This window comes from Toxorhynchites rutilus, chromosome 1 (assembly GCF_029784135.1).
Source record: "Toxorhynchites rutilus septentrionalis strain SRP chromosome 1, ASM2978413v1, whole genome shotgun sequence".
NCBI lineage: Eukaryota > Metazoa > Arthropoda > Insecta > Diptera > Culicidae > Toxorhynchites > Toxorhynchites rutilus.
Window position 1 is genome coordinate 134,650,361 of NC_073744.1, and position 27,735 is coordinate 134,678,095.

The 27,735-nt window shown below is 38.0% G+C and overlaps 2 protein-coding genes across 10 annotated transcripts in view; both read right to left on the reverse strand.

The window, feature by feature from the left end:
- Positions 1-27,735, reverse strand: part of LOC129762992 (uncharacterized) — a 464,623-nt gene that overhangs the window by 178,901 nt on the left and 257,987 nt on the right. The window lies entirely within an intron of this gene.
- LOC129762993 (tigger transposable element-derived protein 4-like) lies at positions 1,154-2,926 on the reverse strand. Its single transcript, XM_055761665.1, has 2 exons — positions 1,685-2,926; positions 1,154-1,617 (listed from the first exon to the last, which is right to left on the reverse strand). Exons 1-2 carry the CDS (start codon positions 2,676-2,678, stop codon positions 1,334-1,336), a joined length of 1,278 nt encoding a protein of 425 aa, XP_055617640.1. The 5' UTR covers positions 2,679-2,926; the 3' UTR covers positions 1,154-1,333.

The following is a 27,735-nucleotide window of genomic DNA, read 5'->3' on the forward strand; positions in this document are numbered from 1 at the left end:
CGAGAAATTTCTTTGATACTAACATTTTCTTGGTGAAATGCATGGATTTGTTTTTCTTTTCTCTCCGTGAGCACTTTTCCCTCCGGCATTTTCCAGATTTATTGAACAAAACAACCAAAACAACGTAAAAAATGTAACTGGTCTTATAGAAACTTGACACTTGAAAAAGACAAAACATCTGGGTTACTTCAGCGCTTGCACACACACATATGAAAATCACGCAGTGTATGGTAGTCACCAATACCAATACATTTGAATATAAGTTGAAGCATTGTTTGTTTACAATGGCACAAAGCAGCAAGATCATCACCTGGTCTTATAGAAGTTGGACAGAGTGTATAAGTCTTCTGACAATAGTTTGCATGTAAAATTTCAAGCATAAAAGTTAGAGCAAAAAATAACGTATTTTCATGGTGACCCTAACGCAACATAGAAAAAAGTGCAATATCGGTTATTCAAAGAGATAGAAAACAAACTTTGGTAAACAATGTTGCTTAAAATAACTCGGGCTACAACATTGTCGAACTATGTTTATCTCTATCTGCATGGTTCAAGGGATTGTATGTCGGCTTATGTCCAATCACTACAACCTAAACGCGCATCTTTATCGTATTGGGCTCGCAGAAAGCAATCTATGTTATTGTGGCGATGGCTACCACGACATCGAGCATGTTGTCTGGTCGTGCATCCGGTTCCATGCTGCCCGCTCTCAGCTCTCTAGAGCATTGGCAGACAACCGGATATCCCCGTCCGGGATATCTTAGGTAGCCGTGATCCTGATCTCCTGCTCCATCTATACCTGTTCCTCAACAAACGCTGATGTCAACGTTTAATGATGTTTCCTTCGTTGTGTCCCTGTTTCATATCCCTCCTATCCGATCTATAAACTTTGACTTAGCTGCATCATTTACTTTTTCAGCTGCATCCCAATAGGAAGTATCCCGTGTCGGGCACACGTACAGAGCATTGAAGATTGCAACATCCCAATTATGAGAACACTTGTAATACTAACCTCGAGCCAACCGCGAGTAATCGGTTACATACTACTAACATAGTTGTAAGCAAACATTGTCGAAATATTGAACTCCCGGCCCCGTTAGGCTGACGCCATATAAGCCTTAATAAAAATACAGTGAAAGCTCTCTATAGCGACATCGCAAGGGACCGTCGTTATAGAGAAATGTCGCTATAAAAACTGTCGCTATAGAGAATCCGGATGTCGTTATAAAGAGAGAAACGCTCAAGTCCATGCGAAACAAATCAATTATATTATTAACGAAGGAATTAACAGAAAAAATTGAAACAAAACATTAAACAAGACACAAAATTCAGCTTATTTGTCCCCCAACAAAGTTTTCTTTAAATCAAAAAATTTTGAAAAGCTGTCCTTTGGTAATTTTTTGCTAGTTAATAAACCAGCATAAATCGTTTGGAAAGCATCTTCTAGCTGGTTTTGAGAGGGTGTGCTTATAGTTTCATTGTCAACTACATCGTCAGGTACTGAATGAATTTCATCATCATCGTTATCAATAGATGATTGCTCTTGCACTGTTTTTATGATGTCTTCGTCAGACAAAATTGCTCCTTCGCATAAATTGTCGTCAAAAGTCACGTAGTCTGAAAATGGCAAATGTCGATTATACCTTATATGATATTTGAAAATAATATCCATTTATAACCAAACCTTCAAAAGAATCAAAACCTTGCTCAGCGAGTGCTTCAAAATTCGATCGGAATACATTTTCCTCTAGTGGGTCGTTATCAATGCTGTTTTCATTGATGCAAATCAAATTATCTGATTTCACAAAGCCAGCTTTGACGAAGCAATTAACAATTGTGGATTGTTTGACATGATTTTGCCACGCATCAGCTAGCATACAAACACACTGTAGGAGGTTGACATTCAACAATTCGTCTTTTTCTATCGCATTCAGTTGGTCTCTTACTAATTTGTTGCGGTAGTACACTTTCAAAGCTTTAATTATTCCAAGATCAAGTGGTTGGAGCACAGAAGTCATGTTTGGAGGAAAATATTGCAGTCTGCAATTTCTTAATTTTTGTTGAATATTTGGATGGCTAGGACAATTATCGATGAACAAAATGATACGTCTTCCTTCAGACACCATTCTCTCATCCAGGTTTAAAATCCATTCTTCAAACAACGCGCTCACCATCCACGCATTTTTGTTGCTTTTGTAGATCACTGGAAGGTTCTTAATGTTTTTAAAACATCTAGGTTTGGCACTCTTACCAATGACCAAAAGTTCTAACTTTTCCGATCCGTCCATATTTGTTGCCACAACAACTGTGATTCGCTCTTTGGAATTTTTGCCTCCGTGACATTTATCGCTTTTGAAGCAATATGTCTTATTGGGTAAGCATTTGAAAAATAAACCCGTTTCATCCATATTAAAAATATCTTGTGGGCTATAGTCAGCAATCAATAGCGGTAACGCATCGGATTTGAACTGCTCAGCAGCTCCGACATCAACAGCTGCACTTTCACCACTTGCAGTTTTAAACGAAAGCCCATTCCTTTTGACGAATTTTTGGAACCATCCGTCGCTGGCTTTAAATGATTTTTTCTCTAGTTTCGCTGCGAGCTCATTGGCTTTTTCTTTTATGATCACGCCAGATAGGGGGATATTATACGAAATCGCCTGCTGGCAAAAAAGCATAACAGCTTTTTCTACGGCATCATACTGAACCGAGCGAGTTTTTTTGAATTCTAGCGAAAACCGACGAGCCTGTAAATTTTTTACATTTTGGTATATTGAACATCAGCAGTTAAAACCTTTATTCTTACCTTTTCACGAATTTGGATCTTATTTTTGATTATGGATGAAATCGTGTTGTGCGGCACATTAAATTCACTGGATAATGTTTTGTTTTTAATGCCTTTTTCAAATTTTTCAATTATAACCAATTTATTTTTTAGCGTGAAAGATTTTCTTGTCTTTGAATTCATTTTGGACTGGAAATTTATATTAAAACAAACTATACTTCAAACTGTTGCGTGAGTATGAATTTAAAAGCTTACCATGTAACAGTTACGCGGACTATACTTTTCGTTTTAAGTTCAATTCGAATACTTTATTTCCTCAAGCACGGGATTCTTGTACAACAATGCTTCAATTGATTTGTTTCAATAAGCTTTACCTATCTTTTATCAGCTTACAGGTTTCCTATGTGTGTGTATTGTGATAGCTGAGCTGAATTCGTGTTGAATTCAGATGTCTCGAAACTGAACAAAGATAAGGAAACTGACAGCACTCTTTTTTTGCCTCGCCCTAGCACTGTTTGGGCGGAATGGATTTTATTTGCGCCAGAATCATTTTGAGTACACGTGATCCACAACAGCTAATCTGTTTTGTATTCCTTTTTACCCACACGGTATCGTTTAGTTAGTTTCCTATTGCGCATCACAAGAGCTTCAAAGCGATCACGTCTCTTTCGAGAGTTATTTTTTGCATTGCTCTTTCGCTTTACGATATGGTACAGCTTAAAATTATGTGCAGCAGAGTTTTGAATACATATATGAAAATGTACCGTCAGCAGAATCGCGTCTGAATATATGTTCAAGTTGAGTGATGTTTCAAATTTAAATTTCTCTGTTTTTGTAAAGTATCCGAATATTAATATTAGTTGCGCACGAACATTTAATCGTTCACAAAACATAATATAGACTATTTTCGTTCATAGTCATATACTAAGTTCAATCAAGTTCATTATTATTGCACTGTTGGCGTGACCTTGAGAATTGTCGCAATAGAGAATGATATGTATGAGCGGTAATGTGTCGCTACAGGGAATGGTCGTTATAGAGAAATGTCGCTATAAAGAAAAGAATTTCTATGCGATTTTGAAGGGACCTTTGGAAATGTCGTTATAGAGAGATTTGTCGCTATAAAAGTTGTCGCTATAGAGAGCTTTGACTGTATATATATTTTGGATAGAAAAAATCTCTATCTATAAAGATAAGAAAGTTAGATTTTGGTCACCCTTTTTTAGACAACATTAAAATGAGCGCTCTTTGATATGTAACAACTTTGTCGAAGACAGTTTTTGTCTAGAGAATAACTGTCGAGCTCTATATGCTAATTTCCACTTAAATGCATCTCCTGGACCATTGTGCAATGATGGACAATGTCAACTTTCAGTTATTTAATTATTATTATTGATTGTTTCAATGTATTTATTACAGTGATTAACATAAAAATGTGATGCTTTTTACCAGACGTTGACTGCTTTCTTCCAGTTTAAATTTTACATCATAAAGTCAGATGAAATGAATAATTCATACATTTCGGTAACTTCGTCGTAAATTTTTGTACAAAATTCAATTTTAGATGATTGCTGTTTGTACGTTCACTGACCGATACACTCGATTATTGTCAAAATGCAGTTTCCGCTTAATGAGCTGTTAGCTAACAATTGACAATACATAAATTGAACATTAGAAAAAAATATATTGCGTATTATGAAATCATTGATATCGGAGGTACCATTGGCAATTGTATCATCGATAAACCGCTTTGGAGAACCCCCTCCTGTATCTGTTCAATCTTCCAGATTCCAGTATGGGTGGCTTTCCGCAAACTGCGTGTGAGTTGACACTAAAGCATAGTTCATCTTAAATCTGGACGCACTGTATTATACCACAGCGCTCCTAGTGGTCGGATCTAGAATGATTTGACAGCACTTTGTTTTGGAATGTTTCCTCTATCAGTGCTGAAAATTTCATTACGATTCGTTTTGTTTCAAAAAAGTTACACGTGATGGAAGCCGCGAAACGAAAATTAATTTTGGACACCCACGTCAAAACCCCGACGTGGTTAGGTTCAAAAATCGCGAAATCGTTGAAAATGGCCAAATCGACCGTGTGCAGCGTTCTCAAACGTTTCCGTGAGATGCATACTATCGATCGGCAGGTTCATACCAAGCGTCATAGTGGAACTAAGGATCGGAAACTGCATTTGAAGGTGTTGAGAACGATCAAGGCAAACCCAGGGCAGTCGGACTATGACATCGCCAAGAAATTTAATGCCGACCGGTGCACCGTCAGAAGGATTCGTCTGCGCAAAGGAATACGACCTTATCGGGCCAGTAAGCAGCCAAACCGGACATTGAAGCAGAATGTAGTAGCCAAAGGACGTGCCCGGAAGTTATACAACAAGGTTCTAACGAAGTACGACGGATGCATCCTCATGGATGACGAAACGTACGTGAAGATGGATTTTGGGCAGCTTCCAGGCCAAAAATTTTATAAAGCCACTGGTCGGGGTGATGTCCCCGGCAAGTTCAAATTCGTTTTTGCCGATAAGTTTGCAAGAAAGTGTTTGATCTTGCAAGGTCGAAAAACTCCGCTTTTTGTGACAAACAAGACCATGGACTCCAAAATGTACAAAGAGGAGTGCCTGAGAAAACGTATTCTTCCGTACATTACATCTCACAAAGGACCAGTAAAGTTTTGGCCAGATTTGGCAAGCTGCCACTACAGCAAAGAGGTGCTACAGTGGTATCGAGACAACGGGGTGGATTTTGTCGAAAAGGACATCAACCCACCCAACTGCCGTCAATTCCACCCTATCGAAAAATATTGGGCAATTGTCAAGCCGAAGATGAAGAAGAATGGTAGGACGACTCGGGATGCAACAGAGAAGAAGAGATGGTGGAACAAAATGGCCGCTGAGGTCAGCGAACATGGTGTCCGAACAATGATGAGTGATATTCGCCGAAAAGTTCGAGATTTCATCAAAACCACATCGGAATAATTTTTTTGTTATTTTTTATTTGAAGTGCAATAAAAGACCTACATTTTGAGTACATAACATTTTTATTTCGTTCACATAGCTCCGAGATAGTCCCGTTTTAATGAGTCCAGATTTAAGATGAACTATGCTTTAAAGTCCTGCGTACTTTTCCCAAAACCTGACATGCACAACTGATTCCAACAAAAACATATTATTGAGCATTTTTATCGGCCTCTTGAAATCAATTTGTGCCTCGTGATAGGAATACTTAGCCTAGATTCGAATCGGGAGAGTATTTCTATGAAAAAGCCCTCACCCGATTGACCCAGAAAGAATCCCTCGAACCCACTCACTGCGATGGGGAGTTAAGTGGAAAAATCAACAAACAAACAATTTAGCTGTCGCTTCAATTACGCCAATTCAGGACGGCAATGTCGATCGGAACTCAATGCCCGGCACAGCGTGAACATTCTCGTGTATGACTTGAATTGTGGTGAAAAGTCTCCACGAATCAACATAGACGTCAGAGGAATACTCCTGTTAGTGCAGAAAGGAGAAAGAACGGAAGAAGTGCCGTACGCGCGTGAAAAACGATAAGGATTTTCTCACATTTCAAGTGACTTTATGGTTCACTCGTTCTGTATCTCCGCTTGCTTCGCTTCTCAATCTCCCCAAGGCGCTTACGGCGGAATCTGCAACCCCCTCCCCCGGGCGGCTTTCGTCCTCAGCCTGGAGAGAAGAGATCAATACGTTACAGAAAATCACCGTTGCCCTGCTGAGTACGCCACTTCCAGACAATCTCGTTAATGTCCATCGGAGTGTTTTCCGGTTGCCCGGCTAGGGCGAGGGATGCCGTACCGAACGAGGAAGCTGTACGAGACATTAATTTGCTTTGATGCCACCAGCAGAGACAGTTCTGTTTGAATTCAATGATTAAATTAGTGGGTCAATGGCTCTGCAATTGACGTTACCATCTGCAGTAGCAGAAATGATACTTCCGCCAGTGGAAAGTTCAAATCGATGGAAGGCATAACGAGGAATTGAAATTGCAACGGCATAAATGTTGACCTTTCGGAAATGTTTACGGTCTTGCAAATAAGATGTGGTATATTTTGTGTGCTGCTCCATCGGTTGCAGTTAAATTTTCACGTAGTTTCAGTATTTCCAAACGGTGGCTATTCGAACAAGCAAAAGCACAATACCCCAGCATTCAGGGCGGAATAACTTTTGAACTTCGAATCCATCCAATATGGTTTCTCTTCCGAGAAATGGAAAACTTAATTTTCCGAGAAGCTCCACTCCCTATCGAAGTTTTCCATTTCGTGCGGCCGGACCTACCTGAGCTCGTTTATCAAGCCGATTACCGATTCCCTGCTGTCGGGGCTTGCGAGTAAGTAATTTGGAAAAGTGTTTCATCATTTTCATCTACATTCAAGTATTTTCTAATCATCCCGTTGAAGTTGTTTCTTTGAACAAATTTCTGGAACCTGCTGGCAGTGTTCATGGAGAGTAACCCTCCAGGGCGAATGTATAGCTCATCCTTTCCGAAAGAGGAGCAGGTATGGGGAAGATATTCTAAGAGTAGGCAGTGCAGATAGGTATAATCTTCAATCGAATAGTCCCGGAGAGTCGTTGCAAAACACAAACGAAGGGAAAATATCATGAATGAAGCGATGGATTCCTTTAATGCAATTGGAAATCAGTTTGCACTATTCCGGATACAAACACATGTCACTCCGATAGTACTGCTACTATTGAATCCATCCGACGAACATCTGGCGGGCAAAAGAGACGCAAAAGATTATTGAATCGATCCAATTACCTCAACTGGGACTGGGATTCAGCGAACACAGCATGCAGCAATTGCTGCTCTCATCATGAGAACGTTTGCTGTTGACATCCGTCATTTTATCCTGATTTGCAATATCGCTCCGCTCATTTTTTGTTATTCAAAATGAATGGTGAGGAGTGCCATAAACGAGAACGAATAACAACTCAAAGAGTCTCTGGCGTAAGGTAGAGTTTCCCAATGTGCATTTCTACTCGTCGATATTTGAAAATGTCATTTTGTGTTGTCACATCGTAGCGTTCCATATAAGGTAGAGATTGTGAAATACAGAGTGACCCATAGTAATGCACTTGAAAAAAAGAACAAAAATCTGAATAAAGGGTGTGTCACATCAAATTGCATCACGGAAAAAATGCTGTAGAAATTCGCACAGTAGACCGATCCTTTTGAAAATTTTAGACAGTAAAATAAAAACTATTAAACAACTTTTGGCATTTTCTTTTTATTCATTCTTCGAGCCCAAGCCCGTATGCTCGCACCTTCCTCTTTACCCCGTCCATAAGGTTCTGTACAACGTCAGGTTGTAGTTTTTTTGAACAGAAATCCATTTTCTCTTGAAGTCCGCCTCCGATTTGACAACTTTTTGGTTCTTCCCGAGGGCCTGCTTCATAATCGCCCAATATTTCTCTATTGGGCGAAGCTCCGGTGCGTTGGGCGGGTTCATTTCCTTTGACACGAAGGTGACCCCGTTGGCTTCGTACCACTCCAACACGTCCTTTGAATAGTGGCACAAAGCGAGATCCGGCCAGAAAATGGTCGGGCCCTCGTGCTGCTTCAATAGTGGAAGTAAGCGCTTCTGTAGGCACTCCTCAAGGTAAACCTGCCCGTTTACCGTGCCGGTCATCACGAAGGGGGCGCTCCGCTTTCCGCAAGAGCAGATCGCTTGCCACACCATGTACTTTTTGGCAAACTTGGATAGTTTCTGCTTGCGAATCTCCTCCGGAACGCTGAATTTGTCCTCTTCGGAGAAGAACTCGTTGAAATAAATCGTTTCATACATCAAGTCATTTTTAACACAACTGCTACCATATACAATTTTACACTTACACTTGTGCTAAATTTTACACTTACACCTGTGCTAAATTTTTCACAATACACGATCGGTCATTGATCTGGAATTTCACGAAACAACCAAAACTAAAGTTCCAAATTTAAATTTTATTTGCTACAATTGATCGTATAACGCACCTTACTGACAACACAAAAATGTCCCCGACCGATTTCCCCCAGGCAGCTTGGTTTAGATGTCTCTGTTAGGGAACACATTGCGGTGGGAACAAAAGTTCCCCCTACTTTTATGTATTTGCAATGCTGATTTTCCCCAAGCTGCTTAGTTTTGATGTCTCTGTTAGGGAATACATTTCGATATGAACGAAAGCTCCCCCTAATTTCATGTATGTGCAATGCCGATTTCTCCCTGGCATCTTGGTTTTGATGTCTCTGTTAGGGAACACATTTCGGTGGGAACAAACATTTATGTATTTGCAATGCCGAATTCCCCCAGGCAACTTGGTTAAGATGTCTCTGTTAGGGACCCGCCGCATGTGTCGTCAATTTCGACCAATCCGAAGTGGGTATTTCCGTTAGGAAAGGGGTTGAGAATTTTCAGTTGTTCGATAGTTAGTTTCATGACATATATTATTTTATTCAATATAATAAATTGTTATGGAGTGCCGAGATCGATTGGACAATTATCCCGATGTGCTCGATTTTCGATTTTCAGTTTGTACCCCAATATGTTCCCGAAAGACGTAATCCTACGTCAAAAAATGCATCTTTGTGAATCCAGCTCTACACAAATTGTTTAAAACTATTTTATGGTCGATCATTTGCTCCTGGGCTACAGCCAATTTCGATTTTTTTCTGTGATTTTATCGACCATTTCGACGACAGGCATGCCTATGTTCAACATCAAAAATGCCTGAATGTAATCGATAAAATCAAAACTGCACGTAATTAACTGTTACAGTATCGGCACCATAAACACCATGTAGAATATCTTCGGCTTGGCTCGCATTTTCACCTCCATCAAAGAAAAACTGTAAAACGTATCGAATTTTCTCTTTGTTGACTTCCATTGTTAACACCCTGCAACTCACAACTGAATGGAACAAAAGAAAAACAGCAAAAGATTTTTTTGTGTGAAATGTCACCATGACAACGAGCAAAAAATTTCTTTTTCCCCAACCTAATATTATTGTTGTACTTCCAAAAACTTAACAAGGCCCATCGACATAAGTTCATAAATTCATACAAGATTGGAATATCGGCAAGTAAAAAAGTGTGAACAAGTTCGTGCGAGATAATGTGTTTGAGTGTACAAGTCTTTCAGGCACGTTTTGACTTGTGCTATATTTGACACATCTACTCGATTTTATAGAAGGCAGTCATGATCAAATCCAAGTCGAAACATGCTCCGTATATATTTTACTGTATAACAAGCTTGCACTTAGGTCCCAAATTCAGAAATTTTTTTCTTAAATCTTATCTTATTTGATTATCATACCCCTCGTTCAGCCGGCAAAGAGATATTAACGATCAAAACCCTGCTCCTCCTACCTCTTGTTTCTAAAGCTTTTAACTTACACATCGGTACAGAAATGAAAGACGTAATCCATACGAAAGCGAGCTTAGTACTGCACAGTTTTTTTTTGTGCATATTGTGAAAACACTTTGTGAAGCTTCATCGGAGCTTGACTGATAATAAACTCATCTATTCATTTAATTCAACAAATAACAAAGTGATTACATAGCTAAATGAAGTGAACTAGAGTAAAGTGATTGAAAAATAATTTACAAAACGCTTAGTTCACCAACGTGCGTAGCGTAACCATACTTTTTTGCTGTTTGTGCAAAAGTAACAGAGTAGATACCAAAACATGTTTCAATATTTTCCAATTTTTTTTTTCAAATAACTTCAGGAAGCGTGTTACCGAAAAGTTATAAATGTTCGATTCTATTTGTTTTCTTTTTTCGCGACGTATTACACAAGGATGTTACCAAGAGGATTGAGGATATCCTAAATTAACAAATTTCTCAATCAATAATAAATCGCTACAATATCACAGCCATTGAAGAAGCTAATGTCGACGATGCTAGAAGAGTGCATTACCTTCTGCACAGATAAGGAGCTTAAGCAGAAAGTCAACAAATGCTATCAGAAGTTATGACTGCAACGCAACTATTAGTGAATTCATTTTAGTTCAGTTCCAATCCCAGTGCCACACTAACTGCTGTCAAAACGTTTTTTTATTCACTCAGTTTCAATCCAGTTTCGCACTAGGTTCAACCCGAAAGCTGTTAGTTTCGCACTGAGATGTTTCACGGGTTCGCACTCGGGTTCACTAATACAACTATACTGAACTGCCAAGTTCCGAGCATTGTTTTGGAAAATCTAAAAAAAAAGACTATGAAAATGGAAAACCTGCTGCTTTTGCTTTTTATTATCGGAATCCAATTTGTAATCCAATTCGGATTCAGATTTTGAGGAGTATATTCGCGTAGACGGCATTAAGCTTCGTGTGCTTTCATTGGGAGGCGAAAATAATGATGGTGGAATAAACATGCTTTCAAAATCAAAAATATGAATGAAAATATACTTTAACGTATCAAATAATTTTTTTTGTGATGAAATAGGAGGTTTGTTTCCGAAATTGCAAGAATATATTGAAAGAAAACTGTATATGATGATTATTTTATATTATAATAGTAAATATTTGTGAAACAAACAGGAATGCATCGACAAATGGTTAAGTGAGTGTCATGACTATATGTGTTAGGTAATCAAACAATATGAAGCAGAAATTAGTTAGTAGTTTTTTTTAAACTTTTATATTTTTACACTGCACTTGGCTCTTCTGATATGATAGAGAATAATTTACCTCCCAAGCACTAATATCGCCACCAGATGTCGATACTGTACATTTGTCATCGCAAATATAAACAAATCAGACTACGTAACGCACACCAACAAACCACAGCATTCGTGAAACTAAAAACGTTTTTTTTTTATTACAGAGTCAGTTTGGCACTAACTCAGTTTTAAAAACGAATTCGCTATATGTTGTGGAACATTGTTGCAACATTTTCGATGTTCCGTCTTCATACCTTGTCGAAAAAGGATTCAGTGTGGTTACAAATATTTTGACAAAACAAAAAAAAAAACGTTTGAAAACCATCGAACGTGGAGATTCGACAGTTCAACTCCAGATTTAGACAGATTGGTGGAAAATCACCAGTTTCATCCATCACACTTTTTTTTATGTCATATATCTTTACTTTGCGATTTTTTAAAAATTAATTCCCTACTTAAGTGTTTGCAAGCAATTTGTTTTTGTGAATATTTTGTATTAATAATTGTTAATCAAACTTGACATTCTCCGAATTTAATGTCTATTTACTTTGTTGAATTTCGTTGAGAAAATGATGTGACCTGACATCCCTTTATGACATTAACCCTCTATGAGGCCGTGGAAACTATATATAACTATACGGATAGTTTAGCTCTGTCGAAGCTATCCGTTCAGTGAGGCCGGAAAAGCACTCGCCGTGCTTCCTTGAGAGAATACGAGAAATTTTGAGTGCTTTATCCAGACACTGTTATGTCATTACCTTTGTCTGGGTCCCTTCACATTGCTCAATTCCGGGTAATGAGAGGGCTGACTCATTAGCAAAGGTAGGTGCAATTGAAGGCGAAATATATCAGCGTCAAATCGCCTTCAATAAATTTTATTCTTTAGTTCGTAAAAATACCATCGTTAACTGGCAACGCAAATGGAACGAAGATGAATTGGGCCGGTGGCTCCACTCAATTATCCCTAAGGTTAGCCTCAAACCATGGTTCAAAAGTCTGGACTTGAGTCGGGACTTCATTCGCACCTTCTCCCGACTCATGTCCAATCACTGTTCGTTAGACGCGCTGCTTTTTCGTTTTAATCTTGCCGACAGCAATCTCTGCGGTTGTGGCCATGGTTACCACGACATCGAGCACGTTGTTTGGTCGTGCGAGCTGTATCTTGTCGCCAGATAGAATTTAGTAGTCACCCTTCGGGCCCGAGGAAGGCAGCCCATGGTGCCGGTGAGAGACGTGTTGGCTCGGTTAGACCTTGATTACATGTCCCAAATATATGTATTCCTTAAAGCTATCGATCTTCGTGTGTGATTGTCCTTATATCCTTAGTTTTTCCTTTTCCTTTTCCTTTGTGAGAGATCGGATCCCTTCTTAAGAATAAGATGAAATGTAAATACATATTAGATATAAGATAGGTTTAAGAATTGAGTGTGATGAGTGTGATTGAGAGTGTGAGTGTGATCATTGTCAACATATCCTCATATCCCCTCCTTTTCCAGAAGAAAATATGTCACCCTTCTAAACTCGAGTCGACCGCGAGTAATCGGTTTCCTATATTATTAACATTAGAATTAAGGAAAAATGTATATATACTAGTAACAATACAGTAAGGAGTTCGGCTCCTTTAAACCTATGTAACTGAGTCTGTAAAAATAAACGATTTAAATAAAAAAAAAACTGTTTCAATAGTTTATATTTTATCAAAGGTAAATATGTATTCTTTCTCATGTAAGGACTATGTACTCTGAAGTTTGGGTCGATTCATTGCCTAGTTTCCACAGCTTTATAAAGGACATGAATAACAGACATTTTCAATTGTTAAGTATTTCGTATAATTGAAGAAATTTGACTATAGGGGTCTAAGGTATCACTTCATTCTGGAAAAGGGGTCTTTTGCCAAAAATAGTTTGAGAATATTTGGTTTATACGATACGATGAGGTTGGTTTTTTTACTGGTTTTTTACTATGGCACCCGCTTGGCTAGTAGACCAACTGATCCAAAGAATGATGGTCCGTGTTCGGGGAAAAGCTCGGCCACCGGGTATTGGTAAGAAGACTGAAAAAGCCTTCCCATAAGCATTAAACACCCGATATACCCAATAAAAAACGCATATTTTTAGCCTAAACATACATTTTTTCGTGTTCAACCTTTAACATGAAACATCGCAGGAACGAGTTTCTAAGTTTTTGGCTCGCACTGTAAAAATTTGACACTCGTTCGATTTCTACTTCCGTATCTACGAAAACATTGAAAATGACGCTCTCCAGAGAAAGCGGTATTTTCACTTTTTCAAGCATTAAGGTGAAGGTGGAAGCTAGCCACAAATGGCTGCCACAATAGGCAGCCGTGGCAGTGTTCCGAGCTTTGCAATACAATTTTCTTAACCAACGTTAAAGTTGCCAAAAATTACATTATAGACCCATTAAACGTAGAAATAATGATTGTATTGATATCAACACAATTTTATTTTATTGATTTTCATGACCTGAAACGCTATAACTCAAGAATAACATTTTATTGAATGGTTTTTATAACTGTTTCGATGATGTTGACTGGCATCAGTGTCGAAAAAATAACGATGTTTTCACCAGTGCAAACAAAACCATTGCGGAATATTGAAAAATGAGAAGTTAATTTTCAGAGCACTAGCTCGAGTTTTACGACGTTTGTCACTATACATTGCGACGGCAGATGAAAATTTAATATTTGGTGAGTAATCGATTAGATTTTGGTTAATATTACTTGGTGGGAAGTGTGTGCAAACGATCATTTTCTTCACACTGTTTGGCAAAATTATTGATTTTCGGGCGAGGGGTAAGGGAGGGAGATGAAAGAAATGAGCGCCATTGTGGCAGCCATTTGTGGCTAGCTTCTAACTTCACATTAAATTCTTTAACTCTTGAGTTGCTTAAAATCTTCGGAAAGTATTCCAGATTCAAATCCAAAAGATTGCGTTATGCCAGGGGCTGAAGATTCTGGATTCTGGTGTCCTTTGCAGATCAATCAATTAAATGTGAAAAGGACGCAATCGAAAGCTGTCAATAGTACAGCTTTCGATTGCGTCCTTTTATTATTAATCTGTCTTACTTTACTTTTCCAGCTAAGGAATTACAGCCCTGAATTTACAGAATCGACCATATAGAATTTATCTCGCCAGTTACGGCATTAATTTTTATTTAGTAGGACATTTGCATGAGGCATTGAAACCCTTTTATGCCTATGATAATAACAGTAACGATAAAGATGTTTACGATGCTGATGATGATGATGATGGTGATCATCATTTTCTAGTGGAAAAAATGGTGCTGTCTATAATTATTACAATCGGGTTCTCAACTACAGTGGCTCAAATCCGTAATCGTACTCCACCATGCAGATCTCTTTTCCCTTCTTTTGAAAGTCGAAAACAAGCATTCGGAACATTCTATTTAGACAAAGTTATAGTGTCATATGAGAGTTAAAAGGTTTGCTATCTGTTTTCAGAATAATGGTTTTTATTTCTCTAAAAATGGCGAATGTATGTGCTAATGTATGAACATTGACTCAAACTCATAATCGTACGCTGGTTGAAATCTCTACTCGATTTCGAAGACGTTGGCCAATTTCCTAATTCTATCATTATTGTGGTATCCCTTGTTCATTGCAACTATCTTTAGCTGTCTTTAGATTTATCTACGAGTTTTTTGGTGTATTCGGAAGGTATATTTATCATTTTTTTCATTGAGTGGTTTTTAAAATCGTTATTTTTAGAAATTTAATGGTTTCTAAATTTACTACACAGATAACTTCCTTAGTTTTTTTTACAGGGATTGATGTCGGAAGATTGTGGAGGAATATATATGTGCGAACTTTATATCTCTTGAGCTCTGAGTCATTGTCCTGGCAAAACTTTAATCCTCGATTCAATCCCATTTTGTTGGCACTTTGCTTCATCTTTTCCTTCATGATGATCAAGCAAACATTCTGATCCAATACACCATCGATATAAATCAAATTTCCCCTACATGCACCCTCATACCATCCCTCCACCACCACCATGTTTAAAAGTTGCTTTCAGATTTTTTTACGTTTAATTCATCATTGGCTTCCTCCATACGAAACGATAACCATCGGAGCCAAAAATATCAAATTAAGACCCATCTATAGAAATACCATCTTACCAGCAAGACATTGCTGTGTTTCATGCTGTTTGGAATAGTCATATTGATATTACTGATTTTTTTTTGCTGAGAAACGGTTTGTCTCTCTGTGCTCGGGCATTCAAGCTGCCCTTCCTAGGCACATTACAAACTTTTTGTTTGCTCAATTTGGTTTTTATCGATGGTATAATGGATCAGAATGTTTACTTGAACATCCTAAAGGTGTAACATGTAGCAAAGTGTGAACAAAATGAGATGGAATTGAGGATTCAAGTTTTGTCAGGACAATGACCCAGAGTTCAAGAAATATAAAGCTCGCACACGGTTACATTACAATTACTCAAAAGTTATTGCTATTCCTCCACAATCTTCCGACATCAATCCCAGTAAAAAAAAACCAAGGAAGTTATCTGTATAGTAAATTTAGAAACCATTAAATTTCTAAAAATAACGATTTTAAAAACCACTTAATGAAAAAAATGATAAATATATCTTCCGACAGCTAAAGATAGTTGCAATAAACAAGGGATATCATAATAATGATGGAATTAAGAAATTGGCCAACGCCTTCGTAATCGAGTAGAGATTTCAACCAGCGTACGATTATGAGTTTGAATCAATTTTCATACATTAGCACATACATTCGCCATTTTTAGAGAAATAAAAACCATTATTTTGAAAACAGATAGCAAACCTTTTAACTCTCATATGACACTATAACTTTATCTAAATAGAATATTCCGAATGCTTGTTTTCGACTTTCAAAAGAAAGGAAAAGAAATCTTCATGGTGGAGTACGATTACGGATTTGAGCCACTGTAGTTGAGAACCCGATTGTAATAATTATAGACAGCACCATTTTTTCCACTAGAAAATGCAATTGAAAACATTGAAAACATAAGATAATACCGTCCAAAAGCATCCGATGTAAAGCAGATATAATTTATGCGAGGATGTTTTAGGTTTTGTTACAAGATGCGTTTCGATGGAGGATTTAGAAAAGTGCAGCTTTCCGATATTTACCCTTCAATCAACACTCAACTTCAATTCATCCGAAAAAGAAATGAGCATGTGGGAAAGTAAACAGCGTCAAAAAGCTTTCTCGTTTGATACCTGAGGATAGAAGACATCATTGCCATCAAAGGACATCAATTCTGGTAATCAACAATCAAATTTATGAGTTTAAACTAATTAGTATGTGCAATATGTGATCGATCAAGGATAATTTTTTTCCTTTGAGGTGAGTTTGATTTTATGAATTTAAATATTTGACGAGATTTATAAACATCAAAATTACGTCACACCATTGGGAAAATGGCGCTTGCGCCACATCACAGTGAAAATGGCGCTCTTGCCACTCCGTTTTTAGGCTTTAACGGTGTCATTTTTTCACATTTCTGTAAAACTTCGCAATTTTTTGCAAGCATTTGGAATTCTTTATCGATCTATAACAAAAAAAGGAAAATGTCAATTTTGGCGCTTGCGTCACTTTGCGAGATTACGGCAGTAACGGACTATGTCTTTGATTTCTATATAGGGGAGTCACTTTACGAAAAATGTAACGATTCATAAAGAGATTTCAAAATTCAAAATCGTTATTGCGACATATGCTGTGTTATATACCACTAGCTGACCCGGCAAACTTCGTCCCGCTCAAAATTTGTTTTTTGTTATCAATTCCTTCAAACATTCACGTTTTCTCACTATGAGCAAGTTCATGGGTCCAATAGCAGAACTGTTCATTGATTGATCTTTTCATCGACCCCGTTGAATTTACCTTTTACTATAAAATTCCCAGTATTTCTAACAAAACTCATCATTATAATATCAGATTATTTTCAGACACAATTTTCGATCAAGATTTTTCAACAACTTGCAAATAACATGTTTCTCCGTTACATGGAATAAATGTTTTATACAGAAAATATGATAGAATAAAGACAACCTGAAATCGGACAATTCCTTCCTCGAGTTCTACTCTTATCAACACATCCGGTGATCCTTGTTTTGGTATATGGATAAGATATTGGTAAGATATAGAAGTACGTTTCATCACATTAAAATCCATTTCCAGTTTAGAACAAAGATCAATTTCGCTAGCGCAAACATCAAATGGACTAACAGCACTTGTCACTATGAAATTGTAGAACATATGGGAATTTAATTTTTCGAATTTTCCCTTTTTCCTTAAGAGTTTTCCGAAAATTTTCAATTGTCATGTTTGGAGGGATGTCATATCATCATAGAAACATTTCTCATACCCTCCATCTCCTCCCTCCAAAAACTCTCACATCCCAAATTATGCTTGATTAGTTCTCGAGTTATGCAGAAGTTTGTGTTTCGTTTATATGGCAGCCCGCCTTAGAGAGTAGGGAGGAGTGTATTCACCATAGAAACCTTTCGTGCCTTTTTAACTGGAAGTTTTTAGAAGTTCGAAAGAGTATACTCACACGTATCAGATTATTATAGCTTGAGTAGTCGCGATCCTAACATATTGCGGACCGCTCACGAGTTTTCTCGTGTTTCGCGATAAATTGTCTAGTACTTCTACAAAAAATCGTCCTTAGAGTATAAAATTATTTTCAGACACAATTCTCGTTCAAGATTCTTCAAGCATTTGGAAATAACATGTTTCTCCGTTGCATATTCCATGTTACCATACACATGTTTGATACAGAGAATATTACAAAATAAAGACAGCTTAACGGACCATTCCTTCCTCGGGTTTAGGGTACACCAACACATTTGGCCTTCCATTTTCGTTTATATAGATAGAAGATACAGGAATGCGTTATTCCGTCTGAAAATCCTTTTCCACTTTCGAACAAAAATCAATTTCGTTAGCGCCAACATCAAATGGACTAACAACGCTTAGCTAATTGTAGAACATATGGGAATTCAATTTTCCGAATTTTCCCATTTTTCTCTCCGCTTTATTGATCTACGGGAAGAGACGAATACAACGAAATATAGATGACTCAAATTGAACCATTCCTTCCTCGGGTTTTGCGCTTACCATTTTTATTTATATATATAAGATATGGAGAAGCGTTATTTCGCCTGAAAATCCATTTCCACTTACGAACAAAGATCAATTTCGATAGCGCAAATAAGGAATGGACTAACAACGCTTATTATGATGCAATTTTCGAACATGTAGGAATTCAATTTTCCGAATTTTCCGACCTTCCTTCAGGATTTTCCGAAATTTTACCACGTTATCTCATCTAACCCGTTTAAAGGATACATTTTCATACAGGAAACGTTTTTTTTTCAAGGCTTCCATTTGTTGTATCAATAGAGAAAAAAAACAGATTTTGAACAATGAAAAAATTCGAGGGGTGGTATACGAGACATGACCGCTTAGGACGTAGGACTACGCAATATTTTTTTTGAAATTTTTTAGTTTATCATTTCGGATATTATTCGCGAATACGTCGAAATTTCATAAATAACTCTTTAGTCAAATGTTCCGGGGACCCTGAAAAGGTTTAAAGGCTTGCGGCTTGGTTTTGTAGAATCATTTCGAGAAGAAACGATTCTTTCTTGCCTTTGCGAGAACAATACACTAATTGGTCATATGTCGCAATTTGCTTCTTTATATCAATGCACGCATTGCACCGAATATTTACCGAGATGCAACTTGCATGCCTCGCCATTCCACAAGCATCGCACACGCGTCTAACAGATGCACACAGTTGCATTAATAAACTTCAAGTGAAATATTCGATAGCGAAATTAAAACACAAAACGATCAGAATAAGTAACCTTTGTTGTTTCGGGCACAGAAAGATTCTAAGAATTTTCCTGAGAGAAGATGCAATACGCTAGCGAGAGCTTACTTGCATCGCAAATATTCTCTTTTCGCTGTCCGCCTTCTTTGTTTTCATTCTTCTTCTTCTTTTTTTCTTTATTTACGGAGACTTTTTTTTTTGTCCCTTTTATTTATTTTAGGCTCATTGGCATTTTAGCTGTAACAGAGCCGAATTTTATTCGTGTACATGTCACATATTTATCATATCTATTATTAGCACATTACACAGTTGCCATTTTTCGGTGTTAGAGTATTCCCTTCTATACCATTCCATATGGTACAAATTTACACAGTAGCAGCCATTTAGGCGTAAGAGTTTTCTATCTGTTCTTCCATTATCCAGATAGACCGGACAGCGGAGACAGTTGATTGATCATTGTTGAGTTATTTATAGAACAGCAGCCCGATGTGTCTTGCAGAGCAGAGCAGTTGTATGGATGAATCGATCATATTTCGACCGTGTGCTGATGATTGTTGCGTGGACGTAGTTATTATGTAACAACACAAAGATGGTCAATGAGGGCCCTGAGTTTCGAACTCACGATCGATCGCTTACTAAGCGAACGCGCAACCAATGTGGCTACGGAGGCCCCCTAACGGAGACTTTAAATCCAATGATTCATTCGTCTCCGACTGTTTCTATTCCAGCGGCGGCATAAGTTGCTCGTTATACATAGCTCTGTTCGGGAAAGCACACAAATGGACCGAACAAATGTATGGGTAAATAGGAATACTTCCAATTTTCTTCAATTTAAACCATATACAGACTATGGGATTGTAATGTATAGCATATAAACCCATAAACTTTTTTCTATTTAGGATCTACTGTCATCAGTTTTTGACGTAGGACTACGTCTTACATTAAGGGTGCCAAATCAGAAAACAGATCACGTTTTTATGAAATAAAGTTAACGTTAATAGCTATTTTTGCTGCCAACGAATTTTAACGATTTGCATACCAATCGAATCGGAAGTTTTCGAAGATTTGATATGGTTTAAATTGATGCAAATTGGAAGCACTCCCATTTCCCCATACATTTGTTCTGACCATTTTTGTGCTTTCCCGAACAGAGCTATCAATAACGGGCTACTTATGCAGCCGCCAGAATAGAAACAACGAAGGGAGATAGCGAAAAGAGAATATTTGCGATGTAAACTCCGCGATGTTTCATTTTTCTCGCTGCAATTGTGTGCACCTGATGGACGCGTGTTCGATGCTTGTTGAATGGCGATGCACGGAAGATGCCTCTTGTTAAATACTCAGTGCAATGCATGCATTGATATAAAGAAACAAATTGCGACATACAACTAATGAGTGTATTGTTCTCGCAAAGGCAGGCAAGAATTGTTGCTTATCGGAATGATTCTACAAAACCAAGCCGCAAGCCTTTAAACCATTTCAGGGTCCCCGGAACATTTTACTAAAGATTTATTTATGAAATTTCGACGTATTCGCAAATAATATCCGAAATGATAAACCAACAAATTAAAAAAAAAAGATTGCATAGTCCTACGTCCTAAGCGGTCGTGTCTCGGATACAACCCCTCGATTTTTTTTCCAATTAATAAGCGTTTGATGAAAAGTTCAAATTTTCATTTTTTTCTTTGTAAGTCTATATGAAAAACTAATTTTTTCTCGCTGCCCTAGAGATATTATTTCAATTTTTGCATAACCAAACGCGCAATAAAATGAACGAACAAGATAGTGGCAAACAGTGTTTTTAGGGTTAACCCTTTATAAGGCCGTGGCAACTATATTGTATCCTGGAATCAGGGTTGCCATAATAAAATCTGTGTTTTTGCTTTCAAAAAGTATTTTTATCTGTGTTTTTTTCTCAAAAAATCTGTATCGAAATCTGTATGAAGCCTTTGCGGTCGTTGGTCTGGTCTCAGTTACCACAGCAAAGAATATACTGATATTACAATTTATGATATCACAGTTTTTTTAAACGAATATTTATGTCTTTTCACGAACCAAAATGAAGCTCAAACTTAGTTTGTAGACAACTTTTACACGATCTAACAATATTTTTTAAAATATGAAGACAAATTAACAACAATAACACATACCAAATTCATATTATATGGTTTTCGCGAAGAACTGCAGTACAAACCATCCATACTATAAATTAATAAAAAGTATAGTATAAACATTATAATAATATTGTTATGATTTTATTATTTTTCTACATATCTGATAGTTTAGGTGCCTATTCTATCCAATTCACCCATATCTTGGTGACGGGGCAACGAAAGGGTTAATGGAAAACTCCATGTATTGCGGCACTGTGTAGATGTAAAGAGCATTGTTCTGTATGTTCAAAAAGAAAGATAAAAGGCGAAAAGCGCCAAACTTATTATTTTTGTGATACCATACCAATTCTCATTCACTGTGCTTTAGTAGTGTTATTTATCTGTTGTAAAGCTAGCCGATGAGGCAGAATTTTGCATCTTTTCGCCTTAGATTGAACATGAGAAAGCAGTACTATACGCTACATATGAATGCCAACATGACTCTCATTCAGATTGATACGGATGCTATATGAAAAAAAAATCGATCAGTTGGCCATATTGGATCGTTATTTTGAAAAATCTGTAAATCTGTATGCAAACCAAAAAATATCTGTAATCTGCATTTACAGATTCTTGGCTTCAAAAAGTCTGAAAAATCTGTGCAAATACAGATTATTCTGTAGATATGGTAACCCTGCCTGGCATATCGTTTTTATGTAACAAAACCGCGATTTTAGAGCGCCGACAGAAAATTCTGGTTCAATTCGTTGAAAATGCAACAAGTTGATAAGATTTTTACTGTAAGCTTTGCTTTTAGGATCTACTGCAAGCAAACCATTTGTCATGACAATGTCATGCAAAAATGCGAAAACAGAATAGAAACTGAGAGAGGTTGGCGTCGACATCATGCCTCATACCGTATGAGTCATACCGTATGAGCGCCAATCTCTCTCAGTTTCTATTCTGTTTTCGCATTTTCGCATGACATTGTCATGATAAATGGTTTGCTTGATCTACTGTGTAAGATCATGCAGTTTTTCCTATAAATTAAAAGGTGTATCTGATGGAAAGTTCAAACCTTCAATTTTTCCTGTGTTATAAAAAACACTTTTTTTTCGCTGCACTAGAAATGTTGTTTTGTTTTGCATAACCAAAAACAGTATTATTGGGGTTTTTGGGGTCAATAGTTAATTTTTATCAAAGGTGTTCTCTGAAGTTGAAGTCGATTCGTTGCCTAGTTTCAACGGTCTTATAAAGGTTTAAGGATGGCTAAATCAGACATCAACTTCAGATTGATCGAAAAACCAGCCCTTGAATCAATTTCACTCCAGAGTATGAACGATGAATTCAAAGAAATTCTGAATATTGATTAATCTACAATTCACTGTTGTATGTTTTGGGTAAACTGACCAGACGTCCCGCATTTCAACGAAATGTCCCGCGTATGATTCCGTCCCGCGAAAGGTCCCGCATTTGGCGAAAGAAACAAAAATGTCCCGCGATATCAATATATTTCAATATTACAATTTGATCATGTTGATTTTCTTAAATGGATGAATCTCAAAAAAACTTTTATTTGGCAGACTGTTCAAGAGCGCTTCTAATGCATCCAAAGATTAATACGTTGAGCTGGTTCCATCGCACCGACATTAGCTTTTTGTTTAGAGGGTGTCAACTGGAAGCGACAGCAACAAAATTGGAAAATGATTTTTATTAAAGTCCCCTATTGATCCGCAGGGACCAACGTGAGTCAGGCGAAAAGTTCATCTTTGGTCCCCTAGCTTGGTCAGGACCTAAAGTTTTAAATAAGCCGGAAGAACTAGTGTATACTCGACAGGAAGAGGCAGAGTTGTTTGATGAAGTATCGTAAATGAAGCGCTGGACGGTCTTACGGAAGTTGGCCGGAACCTGAACCATGGCCGATGAAAAGATGTATATCGGCGTGTTATTTTACCTTTTCGTGGCTTTGGTGGTCGTCTGTCTCTCTATTTTGGCCATTCGTCCAAATGTTTCTATCGGACACAGCTGGGAAATGTTCGGAAGGTTGGGCTTCGTGACAATGTTTATCTCCAGCCGATCCATCCTCCAGTGGTCTTTTGGCATAATGGGTTGATTCCAGGAACGGCATAAAGACCACATCACCTTCCCAACTCCGGCAAGCACTTCGTACTGTATATCTCCCCGTTCACCATATAACTAGAAAGAAGAGCGGCTTGGACATTCCCTAAACGTCTGTCAGAGAAGGACCTTTTTCGAGAACTTGATGTGAATGATATATTCGACGTCATCGCTTACCTGGGGAACGTAAAGTACCCGGCCATTCGATGAATTCTAGTATCAAGTACGTCTCGTCTTTCATTATGTGTACGAGAAGTTTTTCACTTCCTTCGCCGGAAAGAAGTTTTTCACCAGCACCTCAAGCTACTCCTTCTGGGTCTTTGCCTGCTGCTCAGATACGGCCGGTCTCGTCTGACGCTTCCGCATAAAATGGCTCATTTTGGCCAGATTCTTCTCCACCGTTTGGCCGGTTGCTTCGATCTCCCGGCTTAAGGAGCGGCAAAGAGATGATATTGTAAATACCAGATCGACTATATCTGGCGAACACAAAGAGCCTCAGGATGTCCAACTCCTTCGCTGTGGGGTGGATCTTACAGTATGGAAAAATCATCAAGTTGCTTGACAATGCTGCTGTTGTGAATCAACAGCCTTGAATAATTTTTGTTGTAGACTTAATAAACGTAAGATTTAAGGAAAATTTGTTCCCATAAATTATCATTCATCGCCATCCGAAATTAGTCCATTTTTTTAATGCATACATTAACATTAAAATCGATGAAAAATGAATTGGAATTTTCGAGCATTGAAGAAAATTGTAGAATTCGAATCATGCTTGCCAGGCGTAAATGCTCTGATTGAGCGAGTGATTTTCGGGCGTAAACAAAATCGAAACCACCGAAAAATCACAACTGAGTGCCGATACTCAGAAAGAAATAATATTGATCAGTTTAGACTCGCTAAACTATGGTTAATGTTCACATAATGTATATACATAACGTTTTGTTTTTTGTGTCCCGCGTTAGACCTCTGATCATCTGGTCACTTTAGTTTTGGGGGAAAAATATAAACAATCAAAACATCCCTGCAAAATTCTCCCAATGGCTAAAACTACAACTCAATAGACAGCATACGAGAAAACAAACATCTTTTTAAGCTGCGAGAAATATGGCGAAAAATTGTAGAACAAAATATTGAGTGTAGAGAAATTAATATATGATTCATATATATGCCTAAGATAGATTGACGTGGTTCTGCAATGTGGAATAATGGTGCTGGTGCAACAAGTATATAATCGCCTGTAGCCGATTGTATGTCAATTGGGAAAAAGGCCACAGGAATAGCGTTCGAGGTAAATTTTCAATGCATTGACATGAAACAAAGTACGACATGCGATCAGCTTGTGTATTGTTCTGCGAGGGCAAGGATGAATCATCAATCAATTATCGTCAACTGATTCTGCAATAAAAAAACCATTTCAGGACGACCAAATCATTCTCCTAAACAGTTATTTCTAAAATTTCGCAGCATTCTAAAATAATGTCCGAAGTTATTAACAAACGACTTCAATAAAATAACAGCGTAGTTCTACGTCAACAATGTGGTCGTGTTTTGGACACAACCTCCTATAATTTTTTGTTAACTGCCTCAAATACGTCGCCGATATATAATGATTACATTCCACAAACAAACAAAAAATCAATTATGCTTCAGAGAGCGAGTTTCCTTTTTAATTCCGAAGCAGACTTATGAATCGCACGCCCTTGTTCGTGAATCTCGGAACGGAGAAAGCACAGCAACTCTTGGACAAAGAATTATAATTTCGATTACATTTGCAATGAACAAGAGGTACACGAGTGGTCCTCTCCATTTGTTATACCCTCCCTGCGCTTTTGTGTGGGTGCCATAAAAGAAGCGGCAGCACGGAACGCATCGAAAGGTCAAAGGCCACTTTCAAGGCACACGCTTCCGACCGAGTGCGTGGGCGGTAGGATTCGGCACACAAAGTGCTCAAATATTTAGACTGTATCGGGCGCGGTATCGGAAGGCGGCGAAGTGGAGCTGAAAGTTTGCGTGCGAAAATCGGGCCAACTCGTGTAGTGTTGTTTTCCAAATTTTCCCAGTTTGTAGTTCAAGCAACACGCATGTAGGACATATTATCCATTCAAGCGGACATAACTGGGGGGGAATCCTCGCACATTTCAGGGGGGATCACAAAGGCACTGTCCCGTCGGGAGCAAGAGATTGATGACACAGCGTTGAGTGATTGATTGCGCAAAATTTTGTTTGATACACAAACCGCCGGTTTGATTGAAATGTAATATGCCTTTTTACGAGCTTTCCCAGCCAAACACGTTGAACTCGACGGACAGCTGCCGTAAGCACCCTTCCCAGGACCCTCTTGGGACCTCGCCGTCGGTTTGCGTCGCTTAGAGATGATATGAAAATATTGCCAAAGTTAGCTGGTAATCAAATTAGCCCGTTTCGTGGGGTGGTTCGGTTCTGGTTTTATTGTTTTACTGCTTCGAGAACGCGGGGCGGCGTGAAATACAATTACGATTTACGGAGAGTAAGTTATTTTGAACTGTCATTTTGGGAGCAGTTTAAATAAGATTTTCCCTGTTTCCCGCTTGTTTCGATGTTTCCGAGTAAAGCAATGTGTTCAGATGCGAATAAATTTTCCACGGAATGAGTCAATGAGGAGAGTTTTCCAGTTTCCATTGGAAATTATCACATGAAAACCCACAAAGCTCGTAAAAGCGTTGATGTTTTGAACGAAAGCAATGTTGGTTTTTGTTTGTAACATTTACTTTTTTGAGACCTGAGTTGGTCGCATCATTTGACAAACAATTTTGAAATCTATGTAAAAAAACAGAAAGTGGGTTATATCTGTGGTATAACCGCAAAGGTGACGTAGGACTATCGTTGATTTAGTGATCATTTGTTTGAAGTTGCATCTGAATCAATTCTTAATGAATGGATGAATGAATAAATTGCAAGATTGCTGAAAGATCTTGTAAATCTGTGAGCGGATGAGTATATGTATGAAATTATCATATATATTTAGAAAACTTCAATTGAACTCTTTCAAAGTTGTGAAGTGATCCTGAAAAGAACCGGTTTGGTTTTATGTGGACCTGAAATGAGTGATTGCCGGATGGTTTGATTGGTGAGCCCATGTACGGATCTGAAACGAAACTATTAGTATAAATAAAGTCATAACAAGATCTATGTTAATGTGTGTGTATGGGTATGTGTGTGTGGTGGGTGCTCCGATGCATCTAACGGAGCCAATTTTCGATACTGGTACTCTCTTGGTCGCCTTCTCTTCTCCTCCTGATGGATCGGCTCTTTTGCGCTCCCTCACAGTTCGAAACAAACTGAATGCGTTTCTGGTCAGGTCAGGCCAGGTGATGAATCTCTCGATCCCTCGCCGTCCAGCTCGTTCAGCTCGTTCAACAACGATGTTGTCTTATCGATGTCCTCACAAAAAATTAATGTGTTTTACCACCAGAATATCGCTTAAGTATGCTTTTTGTTCGTGATTGAATCGAAAGAAGGTGTGGTTTACGATGGCAATTTGGAAGGCAAACTAGAGTCGAATGAACTCTCTGAGTTTGAAACTTTCGGCGACTGAGCAATAATCGATTGAAAATTATGTTTTCCGCGATGCGAAACATTTTCTGTTGCGCACGCATCCAATATTGGAAACGATCATATCCTACTGATGGGGAAGAATAATCTTCAGAAGCTTTCCTGCTAATTGCACTTGATTGGAAAATCACAAAACCAAATGTATTTTGTCGCAACGTTAAATGTGGTATTTTTCAATTCCCAGGGGAACTGGCAAATTATTTTTCAGCAACAATAACATCTTCCCATATTCTCTTCGAAACTCGAAGCCCACTAGTGGTTAATGCTAACTCGATTAGCTCCTGTTAATTGCACTATACCCAAAGTTAATTTTTAGCATATGTTCTGGCATCCCGATTTATTACATTAAATGAGCTGAAAGATAACATAAAATGTTCTACTCCTCAATACTTGTATATCATTTGTATAATATATATGCTAGAGCCAATATGAGGGAGCGAAACCGGAGACACATTTAAATGAAAGCATATGAAAGCTTTTCGTATAGTTTGCCAAATACACGGGCCAGACAGAGAAAGATATATTCTCGTTCATGTTCTTCTTTATCGTCTTAGAAAACACCTTCCAACTTCATTTTATGATGAGGTGTAATATTATCACGCTCCTT

Coding starts and splice junctions, on each gene's coding strand:
- LOC129762993 (XM_055761665.1), bottom strand. CDS start 2,678: ATGCTTTTTTGCCAGCAGGCGATTTCGTATAATATCCCCCTATCTGGC. Junction 1,618..1,684: donor AGGTTTTGATTCTTTTGAAG/GTTTGGTTATAA, acceptor TGCCATTTTCAG/ACTACGTGACTTTTGACGAC.